General features: G+C 46.2%; 1 protein-coding gene across 1 annotated transcript; it reads left to right on the top strand.

Moving 5' to 3' along the window:
• Positions 1-12,061: 12,061 nt before the first annotated feature.
• On the top strand, positions 12,062-24,199 carry inpp5kb (inositol polyphosphate-5-phosphatase Kb; the record flags this gene model as incomplete). Its single annotated transcript, XM_080549763.1, has 13 exons — positions 12,062-12,285; positions 12,807-12,911; positions 13,033-13,141; positions 13,789-13,905; positions 14,589-14,764; positions 15,768-15,879; positions 16,263-16,372; positions 16,769-16,795; positions 21,152-21,392; positions 23,263-23,400; positions 23,625-23,708; positions 23,821-23,925; positions 24,128-24,199. 13 exons carry the CDS (start codon positions 12,062-12,064, stop codon positions 24,197-24,199), a joined length of 1,620 nt encoding a protein of 539 aa, XP_080405889.1.
• Positions 24,200-26,782: the final 2,583 nt, after the last annotated feature.

Genomic DNA, 26,782 nt, shown 5'->3' with positions numbered 1-26,782 from the left:
AAGCAGTAAGGAACTGTCTTACATGTCTTACACATGTCTGTGACTCTCTGCCCTGTCTCTCCTGTCTATCACCCTCCGTTTCATCCCCCTCTCCTCCTCTTCCTCCTCTTCCCTATTCTTAACTGTACAAAACCTTGAACAATACTCCACATTTCTCTGGAAGCCCAACCCCCCCCGCCCGCGTCCTTAACTCCCTCCCTCCATCTGGAATTGCTCTCTGTTTGAGGACATGGGCTCCTAAATGACTCACAGAGATGTGTGGATGTACTGTATGTACTGATATTGTATATAGTATATACATTTTATGTAGATGAACACATAATATATATATAGGTCAGACTGTCCTGCCAAACCTACAGCACACCCCCCTCCTCGAAACCCTGAACTTGAAACCCCCCCCAACCCCCTGAACTTAAGAGTCCACATTCAGCCTGTTTCTGTTCTGGCGAGGTACCGTAGGAATACCGGGCTAAGAGGGTTGTGGTATTAAGTTGTGATGGGCCTCCTGGCTGTGAAGAAGCAACCGTGAGAAGGTTTGTAGTGAATTGATGTGTTGATACTACCTGGTGGAGTTGGCATTAACTGGCTATTTTAGAGCCATAGCTGTCACAGTGTCTATCAGATCACGTTTTATTCGTTTGGACATGTGGTATTCGGAGGCCATGTGTGTCCTTGGTCAGTCTAGAGTCAGACACAGAGTAGATGGAACAGGAGCTGGCTTTAGTGTGTGGACTTTTAGATCATTTGGGATGATCTTCTGGACTGAGAAACAAGAAGGAGAAATAAACATAATATGACCCCAACTCTGTAGCTCCTCTGTCTCCTCTCTCCGTCTCTCCTCCCGGGAACACCTCTCATTGGCAGGACGGTGTATAAATATATTTTTGTTCTGAATGTTGTCGTAACCTCCATCGTCGGTCTCTGAACCACAACAATCTCTCACTGAAGTCTGGTCCTCTTGTCATTTCACAGTTGATGAGGTTGCCCCTAGAGGCTGATCTTGGGATTGTTTTGTGTCTTTTCCCCTTGACGGTGAACGGTAGGGTGATTCTACACCTCTGCTTATTATGGGTTCAATACGAGATTGAAGGGGTGGATGTTATGAAATAAAATCGGTGGAAATGGTAAATGTTAAGAGTCAGAAAGCTACCTTTACAAACTAGTGAGAGATTGTGGATCAAAGAGACAATCTCATAGATATATCTCGTTGTTAGATTCCTCGATTTGTAATCAGAATAGGGAACCAATGATTTCAGAAAAACCCCCAAACTAGATTCTTTCACCTTTATGTTTTCTCTCTCTCACTTCCTGACTTGTCACATGTTTTTTGTTTCTTTTACTGTGAATTTGTGCCTTTTTGTCATCTTATCGTCCAATAACACTACATTGGAGACGTGAAAAATATTCAATAAATGAATAAAAATGAGGAAAGTAAATGTTTGTCTTGTTCATTCAATCTCCTGATTTAGGGTTTCTCCAAATCGCCTTGGTAACCCCCCCCCCCCCCCTTGCCACAAACCTTCTTTCTCCTTCAAGATCACTCCCCCTTCTGTTACAGCAACAGGACTTTTACAGCAAAACATCACATGATGACACGGTGTATTCTAAACTACCAGAGTAGGCCTACTCCCTCCCTGCTCTCCCCTCCCAAGCCCTCCTCCACTGCGCTCTCCCTCCCCATGGGTCTCTCCCCCTGCCTGCCCTGCCCAGCATTGTTACCCAACTCTCCCCCTCTCTCCGAGCTCAAATCCCCTGCTCCCAATCAGCCAGGCTCAGGGGGGACAAGGATGGATGGATGGATGAGAGAAGAATAGGGGGTCATTCTCTTCTCTGGTCCTAGAAATCTAGACAATTTGATGGCAGCTACTAGATTGTAATCAAGTGCAATACTGAAACACAACTGTGAACATTTCAAACCTGCATACTGTGACACTTTAAATGAATGCAATAATACTATGTGCAATAGGACAACCCTCGGGTACATAAGGTTCAGAGATAGGAAATGTTAGGATATTTATAGCATAGCATAGAGTACAGTACAGTGTTTTATTTGTATAGTATAGTATAGTGGATAGTGTAGCCTTTATTTATGTAAACCAGCTCTTTTCCCTTCTTGTTTTTAGTATTCTTTTTTTTCCTAGCACCAGGGGAGCCCCCCCTCCCAAATGTCGTTGTATGGTACCTGTACTATATCAATGACAATAAAGACCATTCATTCATTCATTCATTCAGAAAGGGTGGGGTGGGGTGGGGTGGGGGGGGGGGGGGGTAGGGCTCCTAACCCCCACCCACCACCCTTTCTCGGACCAGAGAGAGTAATCAGGTTTTAGACAGCAGGGAGATTACAGTAAACCCTGTTAAGGGGGGGCCTTCAGAGGGCAGAGTGAGGAGAGGGAAAAGTGAAATGAACGTGGTGATGACGCTGGGGGTTAAGTGTGGCGACTGGTGCGGCCGAAGGATTGACTCCAAAACCACATATTCAACCACAGCATGTGTACCAGTACCACTGGGTTGGGACAGGTGGTGCCCTCAGAGCTATGAGCACAGAATAAATGCCAGTGAAAGAATGAAAGCACTCATATTGCACAATAAGTAAATTCGAATTGATTAAATAAAATAAACATATCAGAGAATATTCCTCAAAGTAGCCACCCTTTGCTTTTTTGTTGTTAATAAAATATATTATAATAATATTAAATATAATATGTGTTAATAATAATATGTTATTATATATATAATATTATTATTATATATTTTATTAACAACATTTTTTTATTTTATTAACAACAAAAAAGCAAAGGGTGGCTACTTTGAGGAATCTAAAATATTATAAGACATATTTAGAGTTATTTCACACTTTTTTGTTAAGTACATCATTCCACATGTGTTCATTCATAGTTTTGATGCCTTCAGTGAGAATCTACAATATAAATAGTCATGAAAATAAAGGAAACACATTGAATGAGAAGGTGTGTCCAAACTTTTGGCCTGTACTGTACTGTAAAGAAAGTATTAGCAAACATACAAAGAAAGCATTGAGGTAACAGCTAATGCGCGTCACGGTTATATACAACAAATAGCTGCAAACAGTCGTGTCCATTCATGATGGGGATAATGCGTTTTTTGTAAACAATAGCCTGACGCTCATAATAACACAAGCGAACGGGCACTTTAAGGGCGGGTCAGAGCCGGAAGTTGAGAGATCTGGCAACGCCGTGCGTGAGTGTTGTAAATACAGCGTGGGGCGCGCGCACACACACACAGGCGCATTCACTGGAGACAGACTCATCATCTGCGCGCACAGGATAACAGGACACTCTCTCATCACATCCAACACGCTGCCCTCGGACAGACAGGTAAGCAGAAAGTCATGGGTGGAGGAAGAGAACTTCCAATGACAGTCGTAGTCATGTGTATGAATGTTTGCATTATTTTTTAGAATTGTTGCTGAAGCTTGTAAACATGTTTTAAGTGCGCGTGCGTGATTATGACAGCGGTGGTTGATGCGCTCTCTACTGCTGCTCTTTTGAGAAGACAGTGAAGGATCTCATTTAACCATGTAGCCAAACCTTTTTGACAATGGATAGATAGATTAGATAGATTTACAGTCATTTGTTTGTAGCAAGTGGACTCTAAAACACATAGTAAACAAGGATACGCAACTTTTGGTAATCTCCCAGACATGACAGACTCAAGGGGCCAAAACTACCTAGAGTCAATTAGTGATTTGAACCTGGGTCAGATGCTTTGATTATTGTCAGTCCACTCACACAACCACACACACACACACACACACACACACACACACACACACACACACACACACACACACACACACACACACACACACACACACACACACACACACACACACACGGACAAGAACACAGACGTCAGATTTCACAGTAAAGCTTTCACCATCAAAGAACCCAAATTATAATAAAGGTCATACAAATAGTCAGGGATACAGGTAACCTCAATTTCGCCATAGAGCTAAGCTTCCCACAACAGCTGACACCAAACAATATCTTGCAAGCTGCTTATTCTTTTTTTCTTTGGGAGGCCTGCCATGTTCTGTTAGTAGTGGTAGTGCACTAGGCACTGGTATTTTAACAGTTTTGTAGAAAAGGTTTCCTCCATGTAAAGATTGAATGAGCAGCCAACTCTTGATATGGTCACTGGTCCTTGGCTTTCATCAACAACAACAATGTCAGGTGTATTGGGCACATATGAAAATGTCTTATTTTCTTCTTACTGAAGAAACTTGCCCTAACATGGGAATTGTAACTGTGGATGGTGATGCCTGTCTAACTTCACTAGCAATTAGTTTGACAATGCGTCATGTCAAGGCCTTTGTCTGCATGGCAGCCAATAGTGATATGTGCCACTGACACCACTTGATGTACATTAGGGTGCATAATACAAAAAGGCTTGTGACTTGGAGGATACCAGAGTAAGAGGTTTTACTTAGTTTGCAGAACCTGCAGCCTTACTTTAACAGTAAAGACGTAAAGTAAAGACGTTGTGTTGTGTGTGACTGTGGCACTGAACCACAGACCATGCAGCACCTCCTGATTATGCCCCCTGCTGGAGCAGCCCTGCAACAGCATTGGAGGACATGGCAGAGTTCAATGAGAAGGGACGGCAGCAATGTGTTCAGCTGTGGTTGAACCACATCTAGCCAAGCCTTGTAACTGACTCTCTTGTGGACACGAAAAGAAGAAAAAACAGTAAAGATTAGTATGTCGTTGCCTATAGCAGCGGTTATAAACTGCTTCTGTCTTATACTGAGTCTTATACTGAGAAGAGTTTTCCTTCATGATGAATTCTGTTCCCCCCCCCCCCCCCCCACACACACACACACACAGACACACACACAGCTGCGACAACCGTCTTCTGACACAACAGGTGTGTGTGTGTGTGTGTCTGTGTGAGAGACAAGGGAGGGACAGAGAGTTTTCTACAGAGAGACTGGTGGGAAGTTAGTTTGACTAATCCGCTTGTTAAGTCTGACGTCAAAAGTGACGTTTAGCCATTTCCGAGTCCAAACCAGAAATTCCCTCCACCAGAGTACCTGTGAACTACAGCGGTAGAATGACAGTTTAATCGTTTTTTAGACTCGGATCTATTCATACAAGAAGGGACGCAGCACTTTCCCGTTTTCTCCATATTGTCAGGGCATTTGAGCCTCGGAAAAGCGCTATATAAATATAATTAATTATTATTATTATTTCGGCATTTCGAAGACAGCGCCTCAGCCAACGTTGGACCCGGAAACACGTCACGACTTAACAAGCGGATACCGAGTTTGTGACTCAAACCCAGACATGGACTATTACAGGGTCCCCCTTTGTGGCCTCAGTGTGTAATCTTCCTTAATAGATCATCACTATGCAAAGTCGAGGCAAATGTCCACTGAGAAACTCATCCTATCATACAGGACCACCTCAAAGCCCTTCATCAGGATTAAGAGACTGCAGACTTCTGTCCATGTAGTCAAACAAACTAGTTATTTCTTAAATAAATACTTACTGTATAAGACACCAATTATGCACCCACATTGTGGAATGCACTGCCAGTTTACATTAGGGATGCAACCGCAGCAAATGCTTTCAAGTCAAGACTAAAAACCCATCTTTTTAATTGCCTTTTAATTACTAAATAATTACATTATGATTATATAAAGATTGAATGAATGAATGAAAGCATTTATTTCGAACATGTGCAGAGAGAAATAGTTATAACAACAAAAGACAAAACAAAAACAAGAAAAAAACAAAACAAAACAAAACAAAAACAAGAAAAAACAAAACAAAACAAGATTAAAGCACTTTGAGCTGCAACGTTTGCGTGAAAAGTGCTATACAACTAAAAGTTATTATTATTATTATTATTATTATTATTATTACTATAGTCTACCCTGTGCCACTCACATAAGATTAACCTGAAATCCGATGAAGCCTGTCCTGGTATAAAGTGTAAATGTCATACGAGTATACATTAACCTTCACAATTAACCTTCATTCTTTTTCATTCAGTGTCTCTCATCAAGGTAAAACCCAGCTGTTAAGCAGGATTAGGTTTGATTATGGAGCAATTTCAGAGATGGCGTTCATGTGTCACTGGTATGTGTGGTGTGCTTGTGTAATCTGCTATGGGTTTAAGGTGTGTTGAGATTGTTACGATTGTGTGTTTAGATGGGTATGGTTTGTGAACTCTGTTTGTATGTATGTGTGTTTGTATGTGTGTTTGTGTGTTGCGGTCTGTTCTTTTGTCTGTCTGGTGTGTTAAAGTTGGTGCTACTGTAATAATATTACACATATTATGTGTGTATTTATGGTTTGTTAATGGTCTCTCTCTCTCTTGCTCTCTCTCGCTCTCTCTCTCTCTCGCTCTCTCTCTCTCTCTCGCTCTTTCGCTCTCGCTCTCTCTCTCTCTCTCTCTCTTTCGCTCTCTCTCTCTCTCTCTTTCTTTCTCTCTCTCTTTCTCTCTCTCTCCTCTCTCTCTCTCTCTCTCTCTCTCTCTCTCTCTCTCTCTCTCTCTCTCTCTCTCTCTCTCTCTCTGTGTTTACAGGTGAGAGGATGAGTGTGGGGACTAGGTCCAGAGGTGGAAGAGCAGGGAAGGAGAACTGCAGGTAAACCACTTTTTCTTTTATTATCAATGACCTATTCTCCTTCTGATCCCTTCTCTTCTTCTTTATGCACTGTGTCGACTACAATGAGAGAGAGAGAGAGAGAGAGAGAGAGAGAGAGAGAGAGAGATATCTTTGTATTGTGTATTTGTGGTAGCCAAATGCCTTAAGTAGCTTCTAGAGGTAAAATGCACATTAGTGAACATTGAACCAGGGGCGATCAGACTGAAAGGGCAATCCACAGAGGCTGAGTCATAACAGTGTTCTGGAACAATACTCTCTACATCTCCCCATCCAGAGGTCCCACCAGGCCCAGTAATAAGTTGCCTCATTTGCCCCCCCTCTAACCCACCCTCTCTGAGAGTGTTTCTCAACCCTCTCCTCGGGGCGCCCCAGCCGCTCCACATATTTGATCTGTTCCACCACCAGCACACCTGATTCAACTAATCAAGTACAAACCATAATTGCTTTGTACTTGATTAGTTGAATCAGGTGAGCTGGTGGTGGAACAGATCAAATGGGGCTGGGGCGCCCCGAGGAGAGGGTTGAGAAACACTGGGTTAAAGGAATGTGCCCTAAGAGTGTGCATGTGACAGTATTACACACATGCAGTAGTGGGAGGGGCTAATGGGACAGGGAGATTAACTTGCTTTAATTTTAAAAGAGACATTCTCTCTCTCTCTCTCTCTCTCTCTCTCTCTCAATTAAATTAAACGACATTAGATTAAATTCATTGGAGCTTTACATATGCATACATTGCCAAAGCTAGTGAAATAAACAGTACAAAATGAACTGTAAACACACATGACATTTCAAAAGAATAAAGACATTTCAAATATTTATATTATTTACTATGTACAGTGTTGTAGTAATGTGTAAATAGTAGATGTATGAATGGCAAGGGATATTACATTTCCTTTGGCGTTTGTTCTCCATTTGTTGCCCATTTGTGACACATTCTAAAGCTTTGGTCCGCATGTCGGGATCTGATGTAATGATCTGACTTTTCTTTCGAAAAATGTGAATACATTTCCGCGTTGTTGAAAATCAACGACACATCGCTAGTCAACTAACACAGCTTGTTTTGTGAGCCTGCTAACAATGTAAAGTAGTGTTCTAGTTAACTAGGTAGCAGTGGGGATTACTCACCGAATCCATTTCGTTGCAGTATTTTGGCTTGACTAGCGTGTTTGTGTTGTGATTCTCAACAACCTTGAAACGTAGTTCAAAAGAAAAGTCTGAACATTTTGATTGGTTGCCGACATGCGGACCACATGATCAGACTGTGTTGATTTGTAGGTCCCATGTCTCTTGGCAATAGGTAACTTTAGTTACTGTAGCTAAGAAAGGACAAACAGACTGGCATAACAGCATTCCACAGGGGATTGTGAGGTTATGTGCTGCTCAGTAGTAAGACCACATGATGCCTCCTGTAAGAAAATAAAAGGACTGTGACAACTGTCTCTGTTCAAGGATTTCTTTACTTGTATGTATACCTGGCAGGAGAGTAAGTCCACAGTCCGGGTCCAGCTGTGTGGTATGAACCAAGAGCCGAGTTTTAAATCGGCTCTTGTAGTGTTGATCTATCAGTTTGAAGCAGTATACGAAGCATTAACATCTTTGTGTCATATCAACCTGTATGTTATTTGGTTTGACAGTTCTTGTCACACTTAACTTCTTGATCACTCACCATCACAGGATGTTGTGAAAATCAGCTCCAAAGGGTTGGCTGTGGTTTGGTTCCTAGCACACTGTCCAGGGTGGCTGTGGCTCAGGAGGTAGAGCCGGTGTCTAATGATCGCACGGTCGGTGGTTCAATCCCCGGCTCCTCCTGTCCACATGTCGAGGTGTCCTTGGGCAAGACACTGAATCGCAAATTGCTCAACCATTGGTGTGTGAATGGATGAATGAGAGACCATAGTAAAGCGCTTTGGAATAAGGCACTATATAAGTGCAGTCCATATACCATTATGTGTTCACTTGTCTCTGCACAGTGGAGCATGCTGTTATGGATCTGCATTTCTCACGTATAGGACTACGGCTGATTTCAAGGCTTAAAGATTGATTCCTGAATACAAACATACAGTAGGTATTATGTCCACTCGGTGTGTCATAAGGAAATACTTCAGAAGCTTCTGATTGGTCTCGCAGTTGGGAACTCCAGACTGAGTTGATGATGAGTTAGTTTCTATTTCATGGTTGGAGGAGCAGTGATGACGTAACCACAGCTAGGATGCCTGTTGTTGTTTTGTTATGTTAATTTGACATATTCCCCTAATTGCTGCTTTCTGTCTATACCCTGTGTTCCTGTGTCCAAACTCGGCAACTATACCAGGGATGCACTTTGCAATCTATGTGTCTCTATCTTCAGGGCACAGAGATTTTCCTGTCAAGTCACATAGTCGTAGTGGAAAAACTCCTGGCCTTATTATTATGTCTAAGGCATAATAGCATCACTGTTGTTAGTGGAAGTTATGATACCAAGAGTTCACTCCTTTCTAAAGCTCTCTGTGATGGGTGGTAGCATAATGAAGTTGTTTCACAAGAAAAACGAAGAAAAAAAAAATAGCTGTTGAATAATGGGCCTAAAATAAAAATGGATTATGACAGATCAAATCCATTGGCTTATTATAAAAATAAATAAATAAATAAACATTGGTGAGACTTTACACCACCTGAGGAATTTCCCCATGCCAGCCAGCTTTAAATATCTAACCTTTCTCCCATATCAGGAGTAGGGTTGGGTACCGAAAATCGGTACCGGTAGGTACCGGTTACTTTACATTCGGTATGTACCCGTACCGAATCGCAAAGGAGATTTCGGTTCCTCATTTCGGTACTTTTCTATTATTATTTTTTCCCCTGGTGTCCGGTGTCATGCAACAGTCAACCACACGTGACTTGAGTCGTGACGTGAGTGACATCGCCTGTTTCCAATTTCCAATCAGTGCGTGTCGTGGTAGTGAGGTGAGCAGTTGTGTTGAGAAGAAGAAGAGTGAGTTTATAGTAAGTGTAGTAATATAGTTAGTGATTGTATTATTGTATTATTGTATTGATATTATTATTATTATCATAATAATCATAATCATTTTATCTAATTTCGCTAGCTAGCCTAGCTACGAGGTCACCGAGAATGCCGAAGACCGCAATGAAGCGTTCTAAAGTGTGGCTGCATTTCACCCGACTCGATGAAAACAACGCGAAGTGCTCAAAATGTTTTAAATCATTCGCGTGTAAAACAGGCAACACATCGAACTTGATGAAACACCTGACAACGCACGCGATACATTTAAGGGTAGAAGGGTGCTCCGTGTTTGACAGCTTGCGCAAGTTCACCCGCCCTTCGGCGGCAAGCACCTCAGCAGCAGCAAGCACCTCCGGAGAGGGGGAGGCGGAGATCGCCATTCCCATTGAGGATGATGATGACAGCGTTTCCTCAGGTTAGTAATAATGTTTCCGTTTATTTATTTAAAGAGGGGGACAGTGGACATTCGCCCTCTATGATTTCTTGTTTTGTTTTATTTAACCAGGAAAGGGACGGGGGATTGAGAGATTAAACATGCAGGTAGGTAGGCCCAGATGGATGGTGTTAGCTGGACTGGGGGACTGGGAGTAGGGTGAGGGGTGTGTGGAGGTCAGGCAGACCGTCTGATCCGCACCCAAGCGACCCCAGGTGTCGTTATGTGGTACAGCATTCAAGAGGGTCCTATCCAAGACAGGCAGCAGCAAATATTTAGCTACAGTAACATCATTTAACCTATGTTTATATTGTTGGCTCTCCAGCTACAGCATCAGAGACCCCATTCACCTAGGCAAATAAGGGAACTTTGACCAATGACAAGGTGGAGGAAATTCACAGGGCTGTTACCAGGTTTGTGGTCAAGGGACTGCATTCCTTTTCCACTGTGGAATCTCCCTGTTTCAGGTAAAGTGACGTGAAAACAATATTTGTTTACTTTATGTTTATAAATCTGTGCCATTAGACAATTATGTCAAAACAAAACAAAAGTCAAAATGACTATTTAACAATATATATTGTGCCTCAGCAATAAAAAAGTGAAAAGCTGTTTAATGTTGTCGACCGTGTTATTATTATTATATATATATATATATGTCATTTTTTAAAATCAAAAGTACCGAATTAAGTACCGTTTTGGTACCGGTACCGTTTTTAAAGTATCGGTTAGTAACCGGTACCGGATAAAACCCAAACGATACCCAACCCTAATCAGGAGAGATGTGGATTCTGTCCAAAGGAAACCCTAATGCTATTGTGAACTCTCTCTCCCTCCCGCTTTCCCCTGGGTTGTAATGGTGGAGTCTCTGGGTTCTTCAGAGGATTTAAGGAGGAGAATGTTGGAAGTAAGCCTCTTAGGGTTGCCCAAGTTCTGTAACAATACCCTTAGTGATGGGGGATCAATTCCCTCCTCCACAGCCACGATCTGTGTATTCCTCAAAACACGCACGCACGCACCCACACACGCACCCACACACACACACACACACACACACACACACACACACACACACACACACACACTCCCACACACAAGGTTCTCCCCTGCTACAGATTATAGTCCTAATCTCGCTCTCTCTCGTCCACGTCCCCAAAAGTCTGTTCCACCACTCCGTCCCTCTCACTCTGTCACCGCCCAGCCACCCAGGTCCCCCTTACGGGACTCACATGGAGGACAGAACTCACACAGAAGCCACACTCTGGACTTTGTATATTTTTTTTGGGTGTGGGCCAATTTGGATCCGAGGGAGGATCTGTTTGAAATACAAACTGACAAAATCTGTCAGATTGAATCATTTTTTGTTCCAGAAGATTACCATCTTCGTCTCCGATTGAGACTTTTGGTCGCCTGTGTGCTGCCAGGGCGGGACCTCCAGCATCCGAATCAAAAAGGAGCGAAGAATCACAAGGAATCACAAAAGAACCACAAACTCCTTACCAAGGAACCACGTGTGCTCCTCCTGAATATCCTAAGGGGGACATGGGATAAGGAGAATATCGCTGCCAGTGGGACCCTGGTCCAAGCTGAAGACTCACTACATTTACATTTATTGGCATTTTTGGCATTTAGCAGAGAGCCTTTATCCAAAGCGACTTACAACAAATACACTACTAGTTTGCTGTTATTGGATACCTCTGAATTGCAACGGTGGGGACTAACTGATACAGATTGTGTCTAACTAACGTTTTTTTTATATCTGATGAAAGATCCCAGAACACTGTGCTATTATACACACAATCTGCCCTGTTGGGCATCATTCATCTGAGAGAGAGAGAGAGAGGGGGGTAGGGGAAGAGAGAGAGAGAGAGAGAGAGAGAGAGAGAGAGAGAGGGAGGAAGAGAGAGAGACATCCTAAAAACAGTCCTTCAGACCAGTGTCATAGTTAATGATGGATGAAGCGGTGGAGATGGCGATGGATGTGTTGTCGGGGGAAGGTCCTCGTGTGCGTTCGGACAGCACGTCCAGCACGGGGTCCCTGGGGTCAAAGGGCAAGCTGCTCTTGCGCCAGCGCCTGTCCCAGCTGCTCACGTGTGTGGAGGACCTGAGCTCCGACGACGAGGCCAACGAGGAAGTGTCCCGCACCCTCGACGAGGCCTTCCAGATCTGCGGACGCGTCAGTCCCAGAGACACGTTCAGGTTGACACACACACACACAAACACACACACACACACAGACACACACACTCTTCTTGGTTATGGTTTGGTTCGGTTTGGTTATAAAGCACTCTCCTCTCTCGTGCGTTGTGCGTTTTCACTTCCTCGTCTCTTCAGCCCTTCTGTGCCGTAGAGCGGTCAGGAGTGAGAATGGAGGTGACTGTAGAAAGTGAAATGAGAGTGTGTCTTTAGACCTGCTGTGAAGTGAAACTGAGGGAAATAATAGGAATCTTGCTATGTATCTCTTACTGTTGTGCATCTCTTTGTATTGCGGTTTATTCTGCCCTTTTCCCTTGTCATGCTGAAATAGGCCCTATAGAAGATGTTCCCTCAGTGGTTTGTGTCTGAGTATCTAGCCTGGATCCCACACTTGGTGACATTTGTACAGAGCTATATGTGTCGTTATCAAACAACTTCAGTTTGAGGCCTAGTGATTGTGTATTTAATGTATTTCTCTCTCTTCCTTCTCTCCACCTTCCTTCCTTCCTGCCTGTCTCTGATAGGCTGCATATGGTCACATGGAACGTAGCGTCAGCAGAGCCTCCTCGTGATGTCACTTCCCTGCTGAAGCTGGACAGCCAGCCCCCCACAGACCTCTACGTGATTGGGTAACAGACATGGACCTGAGAACCTAAACTTTTTAGATGTTGAGTGTGTGTACACAGTGTATTAGTTTCTAATATGTGTGTGTATGTGTGTGTGTGTGTGTGTGTGTGTGTGTGTACCCAGTCTGCAGGAGGTCAAAGCCACTCCTCTGAGGTTCATCTCTGACCTGATAGTGGAGGACTCCTGGAGCCTCCTGCTCATGGACACCCTGGCACCCCGGGGCTACATCAAGGTAGGAGAGAGGGGGAGAGCGAGGAGGAGAGGATGAAGGTAGAGGGAAACAGGGGGTAGAGAGGGAGGGGAGAGACGGGGGGGTAGAGAGGGAGGGAAGAGACTAGGAGGTAGAGAGGGAAGGGAGAGACGGGGGGGTAGAGAGAGAGGGGAGAGACGGGGGGGTAGAGAGAGAGGGGAGAGACGAGGGGGGGGTAGAGAGGGAGGGGAGAGACTGGGGGGTAGAGAGAGAGGAGCCAACAGTGGAGTAGAGAGGGAGGGGGAGATAGGGGGGGGGTAGACGGGAGAGAGAAATAATTTGTGAGGCAAGAGGGTGTGTGTATGTGTGTGTATGTGTGTGTGTGTGTGTGTGTGTGTGTGTGTTGCACTAGTCAGGCCTCAGTAAACAATAGGAGGTTGGAGTGGTCCTCATTAAGGTCCTGTGAGGACGCTTTGTCCCTCTAAAGCATTTATGTAACCCAGACTCTGATCCCCTCACCCACTTTAACTGCCGCTACCGTCGCCCTCACCCTTACACACCATTCCCTTTAATCCTCCTCCACTGCATTCTCTTTCTTTCATTCTTTCTCTCTCTCTCTCTCTGTCCCCCTCTCCCTCCCCTCTCTCTCTTTGTCTCCTCTCTCTCTCTCTCTCTCTCTCTCTCTGTAGGTCTCGTCTGTGAGGATGCAGGGCTTGTTGCTCCTGGTGTTTGCCAAGCAAGTGCATGTTCCCTTCATCAGAGACCTCCAGACCACCTATACCCGCACCGGCATCTTTGGCTACTGGGTAGGACAGACATGCTCATGCTAAAAAAACTGGCTAAATGCACATTAGGGACTCCAGTCTGCTGGTGCAAATAGTGCTGAACTGAGCAACAAATACCAACTACTAACAACTCAGAGCATGATTTTATTTCCTTCTTTTGTTTTTGAGAGAACAGTGATTTATTCAACCAGAGTTTTAGTGAACAGTCTGAAATGCATCACATATACAGCATGGAAACGCTAGTTGCAGTATTCAAAACTCACATTGGATTATGCCTCATTGCATCTATTACAAATGTCACGTTTAAGATAGCAGACTTTTTGGCTTGTGCAAATTGGAGCCCTATGAGTCCACAATATAACTCAATAACGTGCTTTTTTCGTTGTTTAGTATCATGTCATGAAGTCTTTTCTATAGAGAGTATATGTACCTTTTTATTTTTATAAATGCTTTTGAAAAATCCAAAGTAAACCCCCCCCCCCAAAAAAATAAAATAATAATAATGATGTGTGTTTATGTCTTAGATGTGTAGTTTGAATGGGAGTTATGTCCAGTGGCTGTTTGTATTTGCTATCTCGCTGAGAGGCTGGAGCAGACTGGTTTAAGGAGGTACATACGTTTTTTAGACTTATATTGTTTCCATCCCTATCTACCTCTCTCCCTTCCTCTCTCTCTCTCTTTCTCTCCATCCCCTCATTTCTTAGGGGAATAAAGGAGGCGTGTCCGTGCGCTTCTCCCTCTATGGTCACATGGTGTGTTTCCTGAACTGCCACCTAGCGGCCCATATGCAGTACGCCCTGCAGCGCATCGACGAGTTCGAGCACATCCTGGACACGCAGGACTTCCACATGTACAACACCCCGCATGTCCTGGACCACAAGTCAGTCAGCACACACACACACACACACACACACACACACACATATACACACATTGTGGCAACCCTGCCTATCGACCGGGGATCAGTGCCAGCAGCACCACGGATAGCGCTACCCAGGCAGGGCGTGCTGCCTCCTCACACACCACCCAGACACGCTGCCTCCTCACACACCACCCAGGCAGACACGCTGCCTCCTCACACACCACCCAGACAGACACGCTGCCTCCTCACACACCACCCAGGCAGACACGCTGCCTCCTCACACACCACCCACCCAGACACGCTGCCTCCTCACACACCACCCAGGCAGACACGCTGCCTCCTCACACACCACCCAGACAGACACGCTGCCTCCTCACACACCACCCAGACAGACATGCTGCCTCCTCACACACCACCCAGACAGACATGCTGCCTCCTCACACACCACCCAGACAGACTCGCTGCCTCCTCACACACCACCCAGACAGACACGCTGCCTCCTCACACACCACCCAGACATGGCATGCTGCCTCCTCACACACCACCCAGACAGACACGCTGCCTCCTCACACACCACCCAGGCAGGGCACGCTGCCTCCTCACACACCACCCAGACAGACACGCTGCCTCCTCACACACCACCCAGACATGGCATGCTGCCCCCTCACACACCACCCAGACAGACACGCTGCCTCCTCACACACCACCCAGACAGACACGCTGCCTCCTCACACACCACCCAGACATGGCATGCTGCCGCATGGGCTGTCCCTTGCTATCCTTCTAACCCCATCTAACTTCGATCGAGAAGAACCTTAATTGGACAAGAATCTAAGTTTGACTTAAAATCGCCTGTGTTAACTATTCCTTATTAAATACACCCGCTAGGGCTAAAGCCCATACTGCATCTGTGTCTTTCTCTAGGTTGGGTGTGTAGAAATTCCCCCGGTCGAAGCCAGTGGTTGCCACAACATACACACACACACACACACACACACATTAACCTACCTCTCTCCCCCAGAGTGGTCTTCTGGTTTGGTGATCTGAACTTCCGTATAGCGGACCACGGTATGCACTTCCTCCGTTCATCCATCAACAGCGGACGCTTCAATCTGCTGTGGCCCAAAGACCAGGTAAGACCCACTAAAGACCAGGTCAGACCCACTAAAGACCAGGTCAGACCCACTAAAGACCAGGTAAGACCAGGTAAGACCCACCAAAGACCAGGTAAGACCAGGTAAGACCCACTAAAGACCAGGTCAGACCCACTAAAGACCAGGTAAGACCCACTAGAGACCAGGTCAGACCCACTTAAGACCAGGTAATACCCACTAAAGACCAGGTAAGACTAACTAAGACCAACTAAGACCAGGTAAGACCAACTAAAGACCAGGTCAGATCAACTAAGGGAAACACCAAAATCATCGAAACAAACACAAAAATCACAAAAATCATCTTCCCATCTGAGACCGCTGGCTCTAGACACTCACTAACTCCGCCCCTTGTCTTGTCCCAGTTGCTGTCGATGAGGAAGCAGGAACCTTTTCTTCAGGAGTTTGAGGAGGGGCCGCTTATGTTCAAACCCACCTACAAGTTTGACCGTAACTCCGAGACCTATGATACCAGGTAATACTCTACACACATGCATGCATGCACGCACACGTACACGCACACACACACACACGCACACGCACACGCACACGCACACGCACACACACACACACACACACACACCCACACACACTCACTATACTTGAGTAGGGTAGTGGTGGACTAGTGGATAGGGATTTGGACTGGTGATCAGAAGGTCATGAGTTCAAATCCCATCTGGAACACCGCCACTAGTGTGGCCTTGAGTAAGACACTTAGCCCTCAGTTACTCCAGGGAGACTTTCGCTGTAATCTCTAATTGTAAGTCTCTTTGGATACAAGAATCTGCTAAATCGTAAACATTTACTTAAATACAGCGTCTCAAACCTCGTCTGTGCTCTCTTTCACTTTTCCCTCCTTCCTGTTTCGCAGCACACAGAAGACATGGTTGGGCTTTAAGTAAGATCTGATTCGTAGTGTCTGATTTGTATTGCATGCCCTTAACCCCATGTACACAATTCCTCCTCCCTTCACCACTCATCTCCACACCTCCTTTACCATCAACCTCCTAATAGACTGAGGCTCATGAAAGAGAAAGACTGAATATGAGAGAGAGAGAGAGAGAGAGAGAAAGATATGAAGACAGTCTAACAGTGGGATATCTAACTGTGATTTCATTGACTCACCTAACTGAACAGATTTGACCACAGCAGTGCACTGACTGAGAGGTGATGATGATGATGATGATGTTACCATATGCCATACAGAAGTGAGAACAGGGAACAAGAAGTCATAGTGGTACAAGAACAGGTAGTGGTGGCCTAGTGGATAGTGAGTTGGTTTGTTGGCACTGTGTGCTCGGGGGGGGGGAGGTGAGGGGTCACAGTTGAAGTGAACATGCCCTGGAGGGAACAGCCAAGCCCCAAGGCTCTTCTTTAGGTTCCACATAATGGCAGAGCGGGTCTCGGACCCGGTTTGGTCTGTTCGACTCAACTCCTGCGGTACCGTGGCTCTGCTGCATGCAGTCGCCAACAACAAAGCCAAAATGGAGTTTGAGGGTGACTCGGCTCTAAAGAAGTTAGATACAACATAAAGTGAAAACAATATAAGTTTTGACCTCATGAGCTCAGTGCTTGGACTTCAACTTGGATATGTGTTACGGAGCTCACACAAGTCTTACAGTCTCAGATAAGAGTGCTCGTCACACTCTGCTCAGCGTAGCCCACCTCTGCTACATATGCCCACCCTAACGCTGGCACCTGTCTGTCTGGCTGGGGGGGTTGGTACAGGGAGATTGACTGCATAAGGTCTCCATAGAGAACGCTAGGAAAGCCATAAGCCATTATGTTATGAATCAGAAAATAACTCTAAGGCTCAGTTCTGATTTAGCATAGATTTAGACTTCTGATATGGAAAACGTATTCGAAAAGGTAGACTATACCAAATATGTCCACAGAAAACCAACCTGCTAGTCTTACTACTAAGTCGTTAGTGCAGAATAGCCTCTACTATGTTATGGTAGGATATGGACCTCAGTTAACTCCCACCAACCTCACACACTCACTCATCTGCTGGGGATGCCATCCCCCTCCCTCCCTCCCTCCCTCCCTGCCCCACCACTCTCCCTGTAACAGCACACTGCATGCTCTTGCTCCCATGGGTCATTTTGGCATTTGTCAAGGTACACAACTGTGCAAAAAGTCATATTTAGTACTTGTTTGTAAATGCTGTGTTTGTGACTAGAATAGCTGTTCAGACTGGTCACTTTTCTCCACGGTATGTCTCCCACAGCCCTGCCTGCGTCACTCCTCATGAATCATCTTTAGCATGCTGGTGAACAGAGTTCTGTGTGTGTGTGTGTGTGTGTGTGTGTGTGTGCGTGTGCGTGTGCGTGCGTAGGTGTGTGTGCATGTGCATAGTGACGAACATGACCCCATTTGCATAAGCCAAAGAAGCACAGTTCAAACAAATCTGCATGAATTTGCATGAATTAGTAGTAGAGTCTGATTGCTGTCTGTGAGGGAGACGGAGGGAGGGAGGACAGAGGGAGGGAGGACAGAGGGAGGGAGGACAGAGGGATGGAGGACAGAGGGAGGGAGGACAGAGGGATGGAGGACAGAGAGAGGGAGGACAGAGGGAGGGAGGACAGAGAGAGGGAGGACAGAGGGAGGACAGAGGGACAGAGGAAGGGAGGACAGAGGGATGGAGGACAGAGGGAGGGAGGACAGAGGGATGGAGGACAGAGAGAGGGAGGACAGAGGGAGGACAGAGAGAGGGAGGACAGAGGGAGGACAGAGGGATGGAGGACAGAGGGATGGAGGACAGAGAGAGGGAGGACAGAGGGAGGACAGAGGGATGGAGGACAGAGAGAGGGAGGACAGAGGGATGGAGGACAGAGGGATGGAGGACAGAGAGAGGGAGGACAGAGAGAGGGAGGGAGGACAGAGGGAGGGAGGACAGAGGGATGGAGGACAGAGGGAGGGAGGACAGAGAGAGGGAGGACAGAGGGAGGACAGAGGGAGGGAGGACAGAGGGAGGGAGGACAGAGAGAGGGAGGACAGAGGGAGGACAGAGGGATGGAGGACAGAGGGATGGAGGACAGAGGGATGGAGGACAGAGAGAGGGAGGACAGAGGGATGGAGGACAGAGGGAGGACAGAGGGAGGGAGGACAGAGGGAGGACAGAGGGATGGAGGACAGAGAGAGGGAAGACAGAGGGAGGACAGAGGGATGGAGGACAGAGAGAGGGAAGACAGAGGGAGGACAGAGGGAGGGAGGACAGAGAGAGGGAGGACAGAGGGAGGACAGAGGGAGGGAGGACAGAGGGAGGGAGGACAGAGAGAGGGAGGACAGAGGGAGGACAGAGGGATGGAGGACAGAGGGATGGAGGACAGAGGGATGGAGGACAGAGAGAGGGAGGACAGAGGGATGGAGGACAGAGGGAGGACAGAGGGAGGGAGGACAGAGGGAGGACAGAGGGATGGAGGACAGAGAGAGGGAAGACAGAGGGAGGACAGAGGGATGGAGGACAGAGAGAGGGAAGACAGAGGGAGGACAGAGGGAGGACAGAGGGAGGACAGAGGGAGGACAGGGAGAGGGAGGACAGGGAGAGGGAGGACAGAGGGATGGAGGACAGAGGGATGGAGGACAGAGGGATGGAGGACAGAGGGAGGACAGAGGGATGGAGGACAGAGGGATGGAGGACAGAGGGAGGACAGAGGGAGGACAGAGGGAGGACAGAGGGAGGACAGAGGGATGGAGGACAGAGGGATGGAGGACAGAGGGAGGACAGAGGGATGGAGGACAGAGGGAGGACAGGGAGAGGGAGGACAGGGAGAGGGAGGACAGAGGGATGGAGGACAGAGGGATGGAGGACAGAGGGATGGAGGACAGAGGGATGGAGGACAGAGGGAGGACAGAGGGATGGAGGACAGAGGGAGGACAGAGGGATGGAGGACAGAGGGAGGACAGAGGGAGGACAGAGGGAGGACAGAGGGAGGACAGAGGGAGGGAGGACAGAGGGAGGACAGAGGGAGGACAGAGGGAGGGAGGACAGAGGGAGGACAGAGGGATGGAGGACAGAGGGAGGGAGGACAGAGGGATGGAGGACAGAGGGAGGACAGAGGGAGGACAGAGGGATGGAGGACAGAGGGATGGAGGACAGAGAGAGGGAGGACAGAGGGAGGGAGGACAGAGGGATGGAGGACAGAGGGAGGACAGAGGGAGGGAGGACAGAGGGAGGGAGGACAGAGGGAGGGAGGACGGAGAGGTTTTCTTGAAATCTTGAGAAAACAATGATTATTCAACCAGTTTAATTGCATTGCATATTAAATATTATTCATATATTGTGTATTCAAAACTCCATTGGATTATCAAATCAAAGTTCATCTATCATATACATGGAATACAGTCATAGATTAGACAATTAAATGCTTAGGGCAAGCTAGCTCCTCAACAATGCAGCATACAACAATCAACAATGCAAAATAATATATAATAATAATAATAATTATAATAATAATAATAATAACAATAATATAAAAATATAATAATAATAGTAAAAAGAAGAATAACATGAGGTGGCAAATGCCTAGCAACAGATCACTTATGTCTCATCATGCCTATTAGAAATATTACGGTTAAGGCCGCCAGCTTTTACTTTTTGCCACTTTTTTGCACATGCAAACGGAAGCCCGTAGGTAGAGGGGTAGAGATGAAGCCCGTAGGTAGAGGGGTAGAGATGAAGCCCGTAGGTAGAGGGGTAGAGATGAAGCCCGTAGGTAGAGAGGTAGAGATGAAGCCCGTAGGTAGAGGGGTAGAGATGAAGCCCGTAGGTAGAGGGGTAGAGATGAAGCCCGTAGGTAGAGGGGTAGAGATGAAGCCCGTAGTCAGAGAGGTAGAGATGAAGCCCGTAGGTAGAGAGGTAGAGATGAAGCCCGTAGGTAGAGGGGTAGAGATGAAGCCCGTAGGTAGAGAGGTAGAGATGAAGCCCGTAGGTAGAGGGGTAGAGATGAAGCCCGTAGGTAGAGATGTGAGAGGATGATAGAGAGAAGAGACGTTGATGCTGGAGAGAAGGAAGACTAAATAGATGAAGAGAAGGGGGTCAGTAGAGGTGTAGAGGAGGGGGTCAGTAGAGGTGAAGAGGAGGGGGTCAGTAGAGGTGTAGAGGAGGGGGTCAGTAGAGGTGTAGAGGAGGGGGTCAGTAGAGGTGTAGAAAGGTAGAAAGAGACAGAAATGAGGAAGTTATCTCTGAAATCCTCTCTGATCTCTCTTGCGGCTTCAATCCCTGTCTCTGTCCCTGTCCCTGATTGGTTAGCGGTAAGAAGAGGAAGCCTGCATGGACAGACCGTATCCTATGGCGTGTGAAGCCCAAAACTTCACCCCCAGAGGAAAAGGAGGAGGAGGAGGAGGAGGAGGAGGAGATGGAGAGTGCTTCAACCTCCACTGATGATGGACAGAAGGAGTCCCCAATCAAAGTGATCCAGGACACCTACAGCTGTGACGTGGGCTACGGAGTCAGTGACCACAAACCTGTCATAGCAACTTTTAACCTGGAGGTGAGAGCCAGCCTCACACACACACACACACACACACACACGCACACCGTGTCCTTCTTCCTCCATAGGTGGGTACCTGGTGCAGCCCTCCTGAGAGAGAAAGGTGTCGAAGTCAGAGGTTTTCCTTTTACAGCAGGTCCAGTACTTCATCCTGGGAGAAAAGGGAACACGTGCATGATCAATAACTGACATCTCATTCTGCCAGATCTGCGATTTTCGGATGTCTGAAAACAACAGAAAACGCCCGGTTATCAGATGGATCTTAACATTTTCCTATAACAGAATCCTGTGGTGTGAGGTGTGTTAAGAGTAACTTCTCTTCAATTGTGCAATCAACTCTCCCGGCAACCTGCTCGGAAAATGGGCGTGGCCGGCAATCGTAAATGTGAAATGCGTTCAATACTTCCGACCAGAAACCATAGGGTTGCCAGATTGTTTGGTGAAATTAGCGGTTTTAGACTGTGGTTAGGGTGGAAAATGTCATTCCCATCTGGCAACCCTGCTCGCCAATCAAGAAGCGTGGGGAACGAGACTAGAGAGTTTGGAGTCTGTCGTAACGAAAATCTTTATGTCTGTGGGGTGCTGAAATGGGGAAATTGGCGCACACCACACACAACACGATCAAGGCTGTTCAAATCCAAGATTTTGTTTCTTCATGTGTGGGGTCTGTCTCAGATAAGATTTCTGTTAAGATTTAGAAATTCCTTATGTGTGTACCCCGCTTAAAGGTCTCCAGATCCCTAAATGTGTGGGAATTCTCAAGATAAGACTCTGAAATTCCATTTAGGAATGAACTTCCATCAGTACTTTGCTCGGCATTTCCTATGCCGTAGCCAGGCTCGGCATCCCCTATGTCGCAGCCGTGCTTGGGACCTAACAGAGCATGCTGCCTTGGAAACATCTGTACAAGATCTGCTAATACAATGATTACGATTCAACCTTCTCTCTGAGTCATCAATGTCATTTCCGGCCACCTGACCAATAAGGAGAATTTCCTGTTCTCTTTTTCTGTCTGCCTCTCTTCTCTCCACTCCTCTCTTCTCTCCACTCCTCTCTTCTCTCCACTCCTCTCTTCTCTCCACTCCTCTCTTCTCTCCACTCCTCTCTTCTCTCCACTCCTCTCTTCTCTCCTCTCCTCTCTTCTCTCCACTCCTCTCTTCTCTCCTCTCCTCTCTTCTCTCCTCTCCTCTCTTCTCTCCACTCCTCTCTTCTCTCCTCTCCTCTCTTCTCTCCACTCCTCTCTTCTCTCCACTCCTCTCTTCTCTCCACTCCTCTCTTCTCTCCACTCCTCTCTTCTCTCCACTCCTCTCTTCTCTCCACTCCTCTCTTCTCTCCACTCCTCTCTTCTCTCCACTCCTCTCTTCTCTCCACTCCTCTCTTCTCTCCTCTCCTCTCTTCTCTCCACTCCTCTCTTCTCTCCTCTCCTCTCTTCTCTCCTCTCCTCTCTTCTCTCCACTCCTCTCTTCTCTCCTCTCCTCTCTTCTCTCCACTCCTCTCTTCTCTCCACTCCTCTCTTCTCTCCACTCCTCTCTTCTCTCCACTCCTCTCTTCTCTCCACTCCTCTCTTCTCTCCACTCCTCTCTTCTCTCCACTCCTCTCTTCTCTCCACTCCTCTCTTCTCTCCACTCCTCTCTTCTCTCCACTCCTCTCTTCTCTCCACTCCTCTCTTCTCTCCACTCCTCTCTTCTCTCCTCTCCTCTCTTCTCTCCACTCCTCTCTTCTCTCCACTCCTCTCTTCTCTCCACTCCTCTCTTCTCTCCACTCCTCTCTTCTCTCCTCTCTCCACTCCTCTCTTCTCTCCACTCCTCTCTTCTCTCCACTCCTCTCTTCTCTCCTCTCTCCTGCCTCTCTTCTCTCCTCTCCTCCCTAGCTGAGGAAGCAGAGTGACAGTCCCCTGGTGCGTCTGTGTGCTGAAGGCCAGTGGAGTGCTGACCAGGATTCAGTTCTCTCCTACACCATCCTGGAGGACTTCCACTCTTCCACCTGGGACTGGATAGGACTGTACAAGGTACAGAACGGGGGGGGGGGGGGGGGTTAAGAGAGCGGGACAGGGGGCAACGTTAGTAAGAGGAGGATAAGGGGGGGGGGGTCAGGATATTGGAGAGAGGAGGAGACAGGAAGGTAGGAGAGAGAAAGACAAAAGAAGGGTTAGATTGAGAGACTGAGATTGTTTTAGAGGGTTAACCGAGCACACGTGTGATGTCAAGTGTGTGTTTGTGCGTCACTCTGCAGGTGGGCTTTAAGTGCCAGTCCGACTATGCCACCTTTGTCTGGGTCAAAGATGACTGGCTGTCAGAGAACGATGAGGATGTACAGGTACGGTTTGGCTCGTACCAGGTGTCTCTGCTATTTAACTGTGAGTCTGTGTCTGCTGTATTAATGTGTGTGTGTGTGTGTGTGTGTGTGTGTGTCCATCTACATCCCGTAGGTGTTTGTGAATAAGGACGAGATCCCTCTCATGGCCGGGGAGTATGTTCTAGGTTACTACAGCGCTAACATGCAAAGCATCGTGGGTCTCAGCCCTAATTTCCAGGTGAGTCTAGGTGTGGGTGATAGAAGGGAGGGGGGTGGGGGATGGGGGGGGGGCACTGGGTTTTCAGACCGTTACATTTAGGTTACTTTGAATACGCTATTAGAACATTACCGATAAAAACACACAGTAGATGTAGATGTAGAACATAGCAGTAATAATGTTATGTTCTAAAAGTGTTCTTGTTGTTATGTTGCTGTTGCAGATCCGGGAGTCCAAACGAGCTGTTATAGAGGGCTTAGTTCCTGAAAGTTCCGTCAATGGGTTGGACAAATAAGATCAAACATACGAATGCATGCCTACCCCCCCCCCCCGGCCGCTCTCCCAGCCAAACACAGCCCCCCCCACCCTCAACCTCCTCGTCATATTCCCAATCTTTGGACACACCTCCATCTGACCAGGACAGTCACTGGAAACCATACTTTGTGGCCTCTGTACACACCCTGGAGAAGACAACTAGAACCTGTCCTCGTCTCCTCTCTCTCGTCTCCTCTCTCTCGTCTCCTCCCTGTCTCTCCATTGTTCTAAATCAACGTTGGTCCTGTATGCTCTCGCTCTCTGGGTTCTTTCTAGAAGTGCATTTTTCTCCTCTTGCTTTTGTCTTACACAAGCGCACGTGATCATTGCTGAAGAGAGTGCCTGTGCGCACCCAGGTCTCTCCTGTCTGTTGAGGGCAGTTAAGTGATGCTGGGTAGCCTAACACCTCTCACCGTATAGGAGGGTAGGAGATGTAGGTAGCAGGGTTGGGGAGCCGTACAAAACAGCTGGTCAATGAATGAAGGTAATGACTGGAGGTGTATATGAAGGTGTCGAACAGAAGGTTACTGAAAGGTGTTGAACAGAAGGTCCCTGAAATGTTACTAGGATGGTGCCATTAAGATGGGGCACAGAGACCTGGGTTGAGATGTTGTGTGCTTGTGAATGTTTGGGTGAGGATGTTGATGTCATGGATAGAATCAATTAAAAAAAAGGAAAAAAAAGATGGATACATTCATCTACATACTGGACAACAATCACAATTGAAATCGAATATTTTTCTTTCATTATCCAAAGTGATCTAAAATTGTCCATGGTCGGTGGAAATGCGTGTAAGAAACTACCACTGAGAATTGAATCACAGCAAAGTATACTTTAGATTTTAACCTTTTATTTGTTTTTAAATCAGTATTTTTAGAATGTAATATGTTGTCATGCTAGCTCTCTTTTACTGTGATGTTGCTTACTCCTTTGGTGTAACACCAGGGTGTCCTGCCCTCCTGTCTGCGTCCGTCATGGAGAGAATGAATGTGTGTGTGTGTGTGTGTGTGTGTGTGTGTGTGTGTGTGTGTGTGTCAGTCCACTTCACACTGCAATCCTACATGTGTCCGTCAGTAGTATCAGTCAGAAACTCACGCATGCACATACTGACAGGTAGGAATGTAGTGTGAAGTGGACTACTGTATGTTATGAGGTGACCACTCTTTCCCTGGCAGTAAATCATTTGACTGTGTATTTAACACAAAATACAGGCTGGACCAATGCTCTTTATAAATGTCTTAAAACAGTTTGATTTCTTGTGATGTATATTTCTATATACTTATGGATTGATAGCTACAGTATGTACTGTAGGAATGCCTTTTAGGATTTGGAGTTGATTTGTCATCAAGTTGCCTTCTGTCAAGAACAAAAGCGTCTCTATTTTTCCTAGTGATGAAGAACATATATGAATTAAATGTAGATACGTTTGTGTTTAAATGTAGATACTGTAGAGATTGATGAAAATCGTATTAAAAGCTGAAAAATAAAGACCTGGGTTGAGACTTTTGTGTATTTTTCATATTAGCGTTGCAACTTGCAGGAACAAGAAGAAATGGATTGCATTCATTTCTACAATTCTACGATTTACAATAAATACATCTGTCTAAGTAAGTGAATCATCTATCCATCAGTAATCATAAGAAATAATAATCAATGCCAAATCCAGGGTCCAGTTACAATGCTGGAAGAACATCATTTACTGGTCAGAAAGGCTAACTGTAGTTATGCCCGTTCTCGTAAATTAGCCTACACCATCATTTTAAACATACATGTTTAGATTACATTCAACTTTATTATTATTGCAGAGTACAAGCATCAGACAACGAAATGCAATAAATAGGGTATGTCAGAAGCGGGATTCAAATGATGAAAACAAGCCTGAATTAGGTGTAATCGAGTTTTGTGGAATACCCCCCTGGTCTCATGGCCTTTTACATGGTAAGGACTAAGGAGGACCCAGATATTGCCACTGCTATTAGAGGGAAACTCTCTTTACCTCTAATGATGAACTACCACATTATGTCAAGGTCATCATCTAGAATTAGATCATTCCAGGGGCAGCATACAGTGTAATCCCATGAAAGCATATAGTGTAATCCTATGACAGCTCTCTGTCTAATAGTTTTAGGGGTGGTTTCACAGACAAGGCTTGAGCCTAGTCCTGGCCTAAATCACACTTTCAATCAAAAAATCTCCATTGAAGATGCTTTTTAGTCTAGGATTAAGCTTAAGCCTTGTCTGTGAAACCGGCTGTTAAAGTACCACGTCACCCATTTTAACATCACATTCATCTCCAGCAACATACCAGTGTCTATATTTGATATTTGAAACTACAGCCCCAAATAATAATCATAATTGTATTATTATGTACAATTCTATTATGTGTCTATTATATGTAAAATTATAACAGGTTTATAAATCAGTGGGTTTAGGAGATCAACAGTTCCTTTGATTTCCACAGGGGGGGGGGGCACTTACATTCTAGTTCAAAATTCTAAGTCGCATCGTAGTGACGTACTTCCCTACGAACATCTATCGCGCAGCATATCCGACACGTGTGAGA

Source organism: Nansenia antarctica, assembly GCF_963989245.1.
Source record: "Nansenia antarctica genome assembly, chromosome: 20".
Taxonomy (NCBI): domain Eukaryota; kingdom Metazoa; phylum Chordata; class Actinopteri; order Argentiniformes; family Microstomatidae; genus Nansenia; species Nansenia antarctica.
The sequence above is the reverse complement of the archived record's forward strand: the minus strand, read 5'-3'. Positions and strand labels throughout refer to the sequence as shown.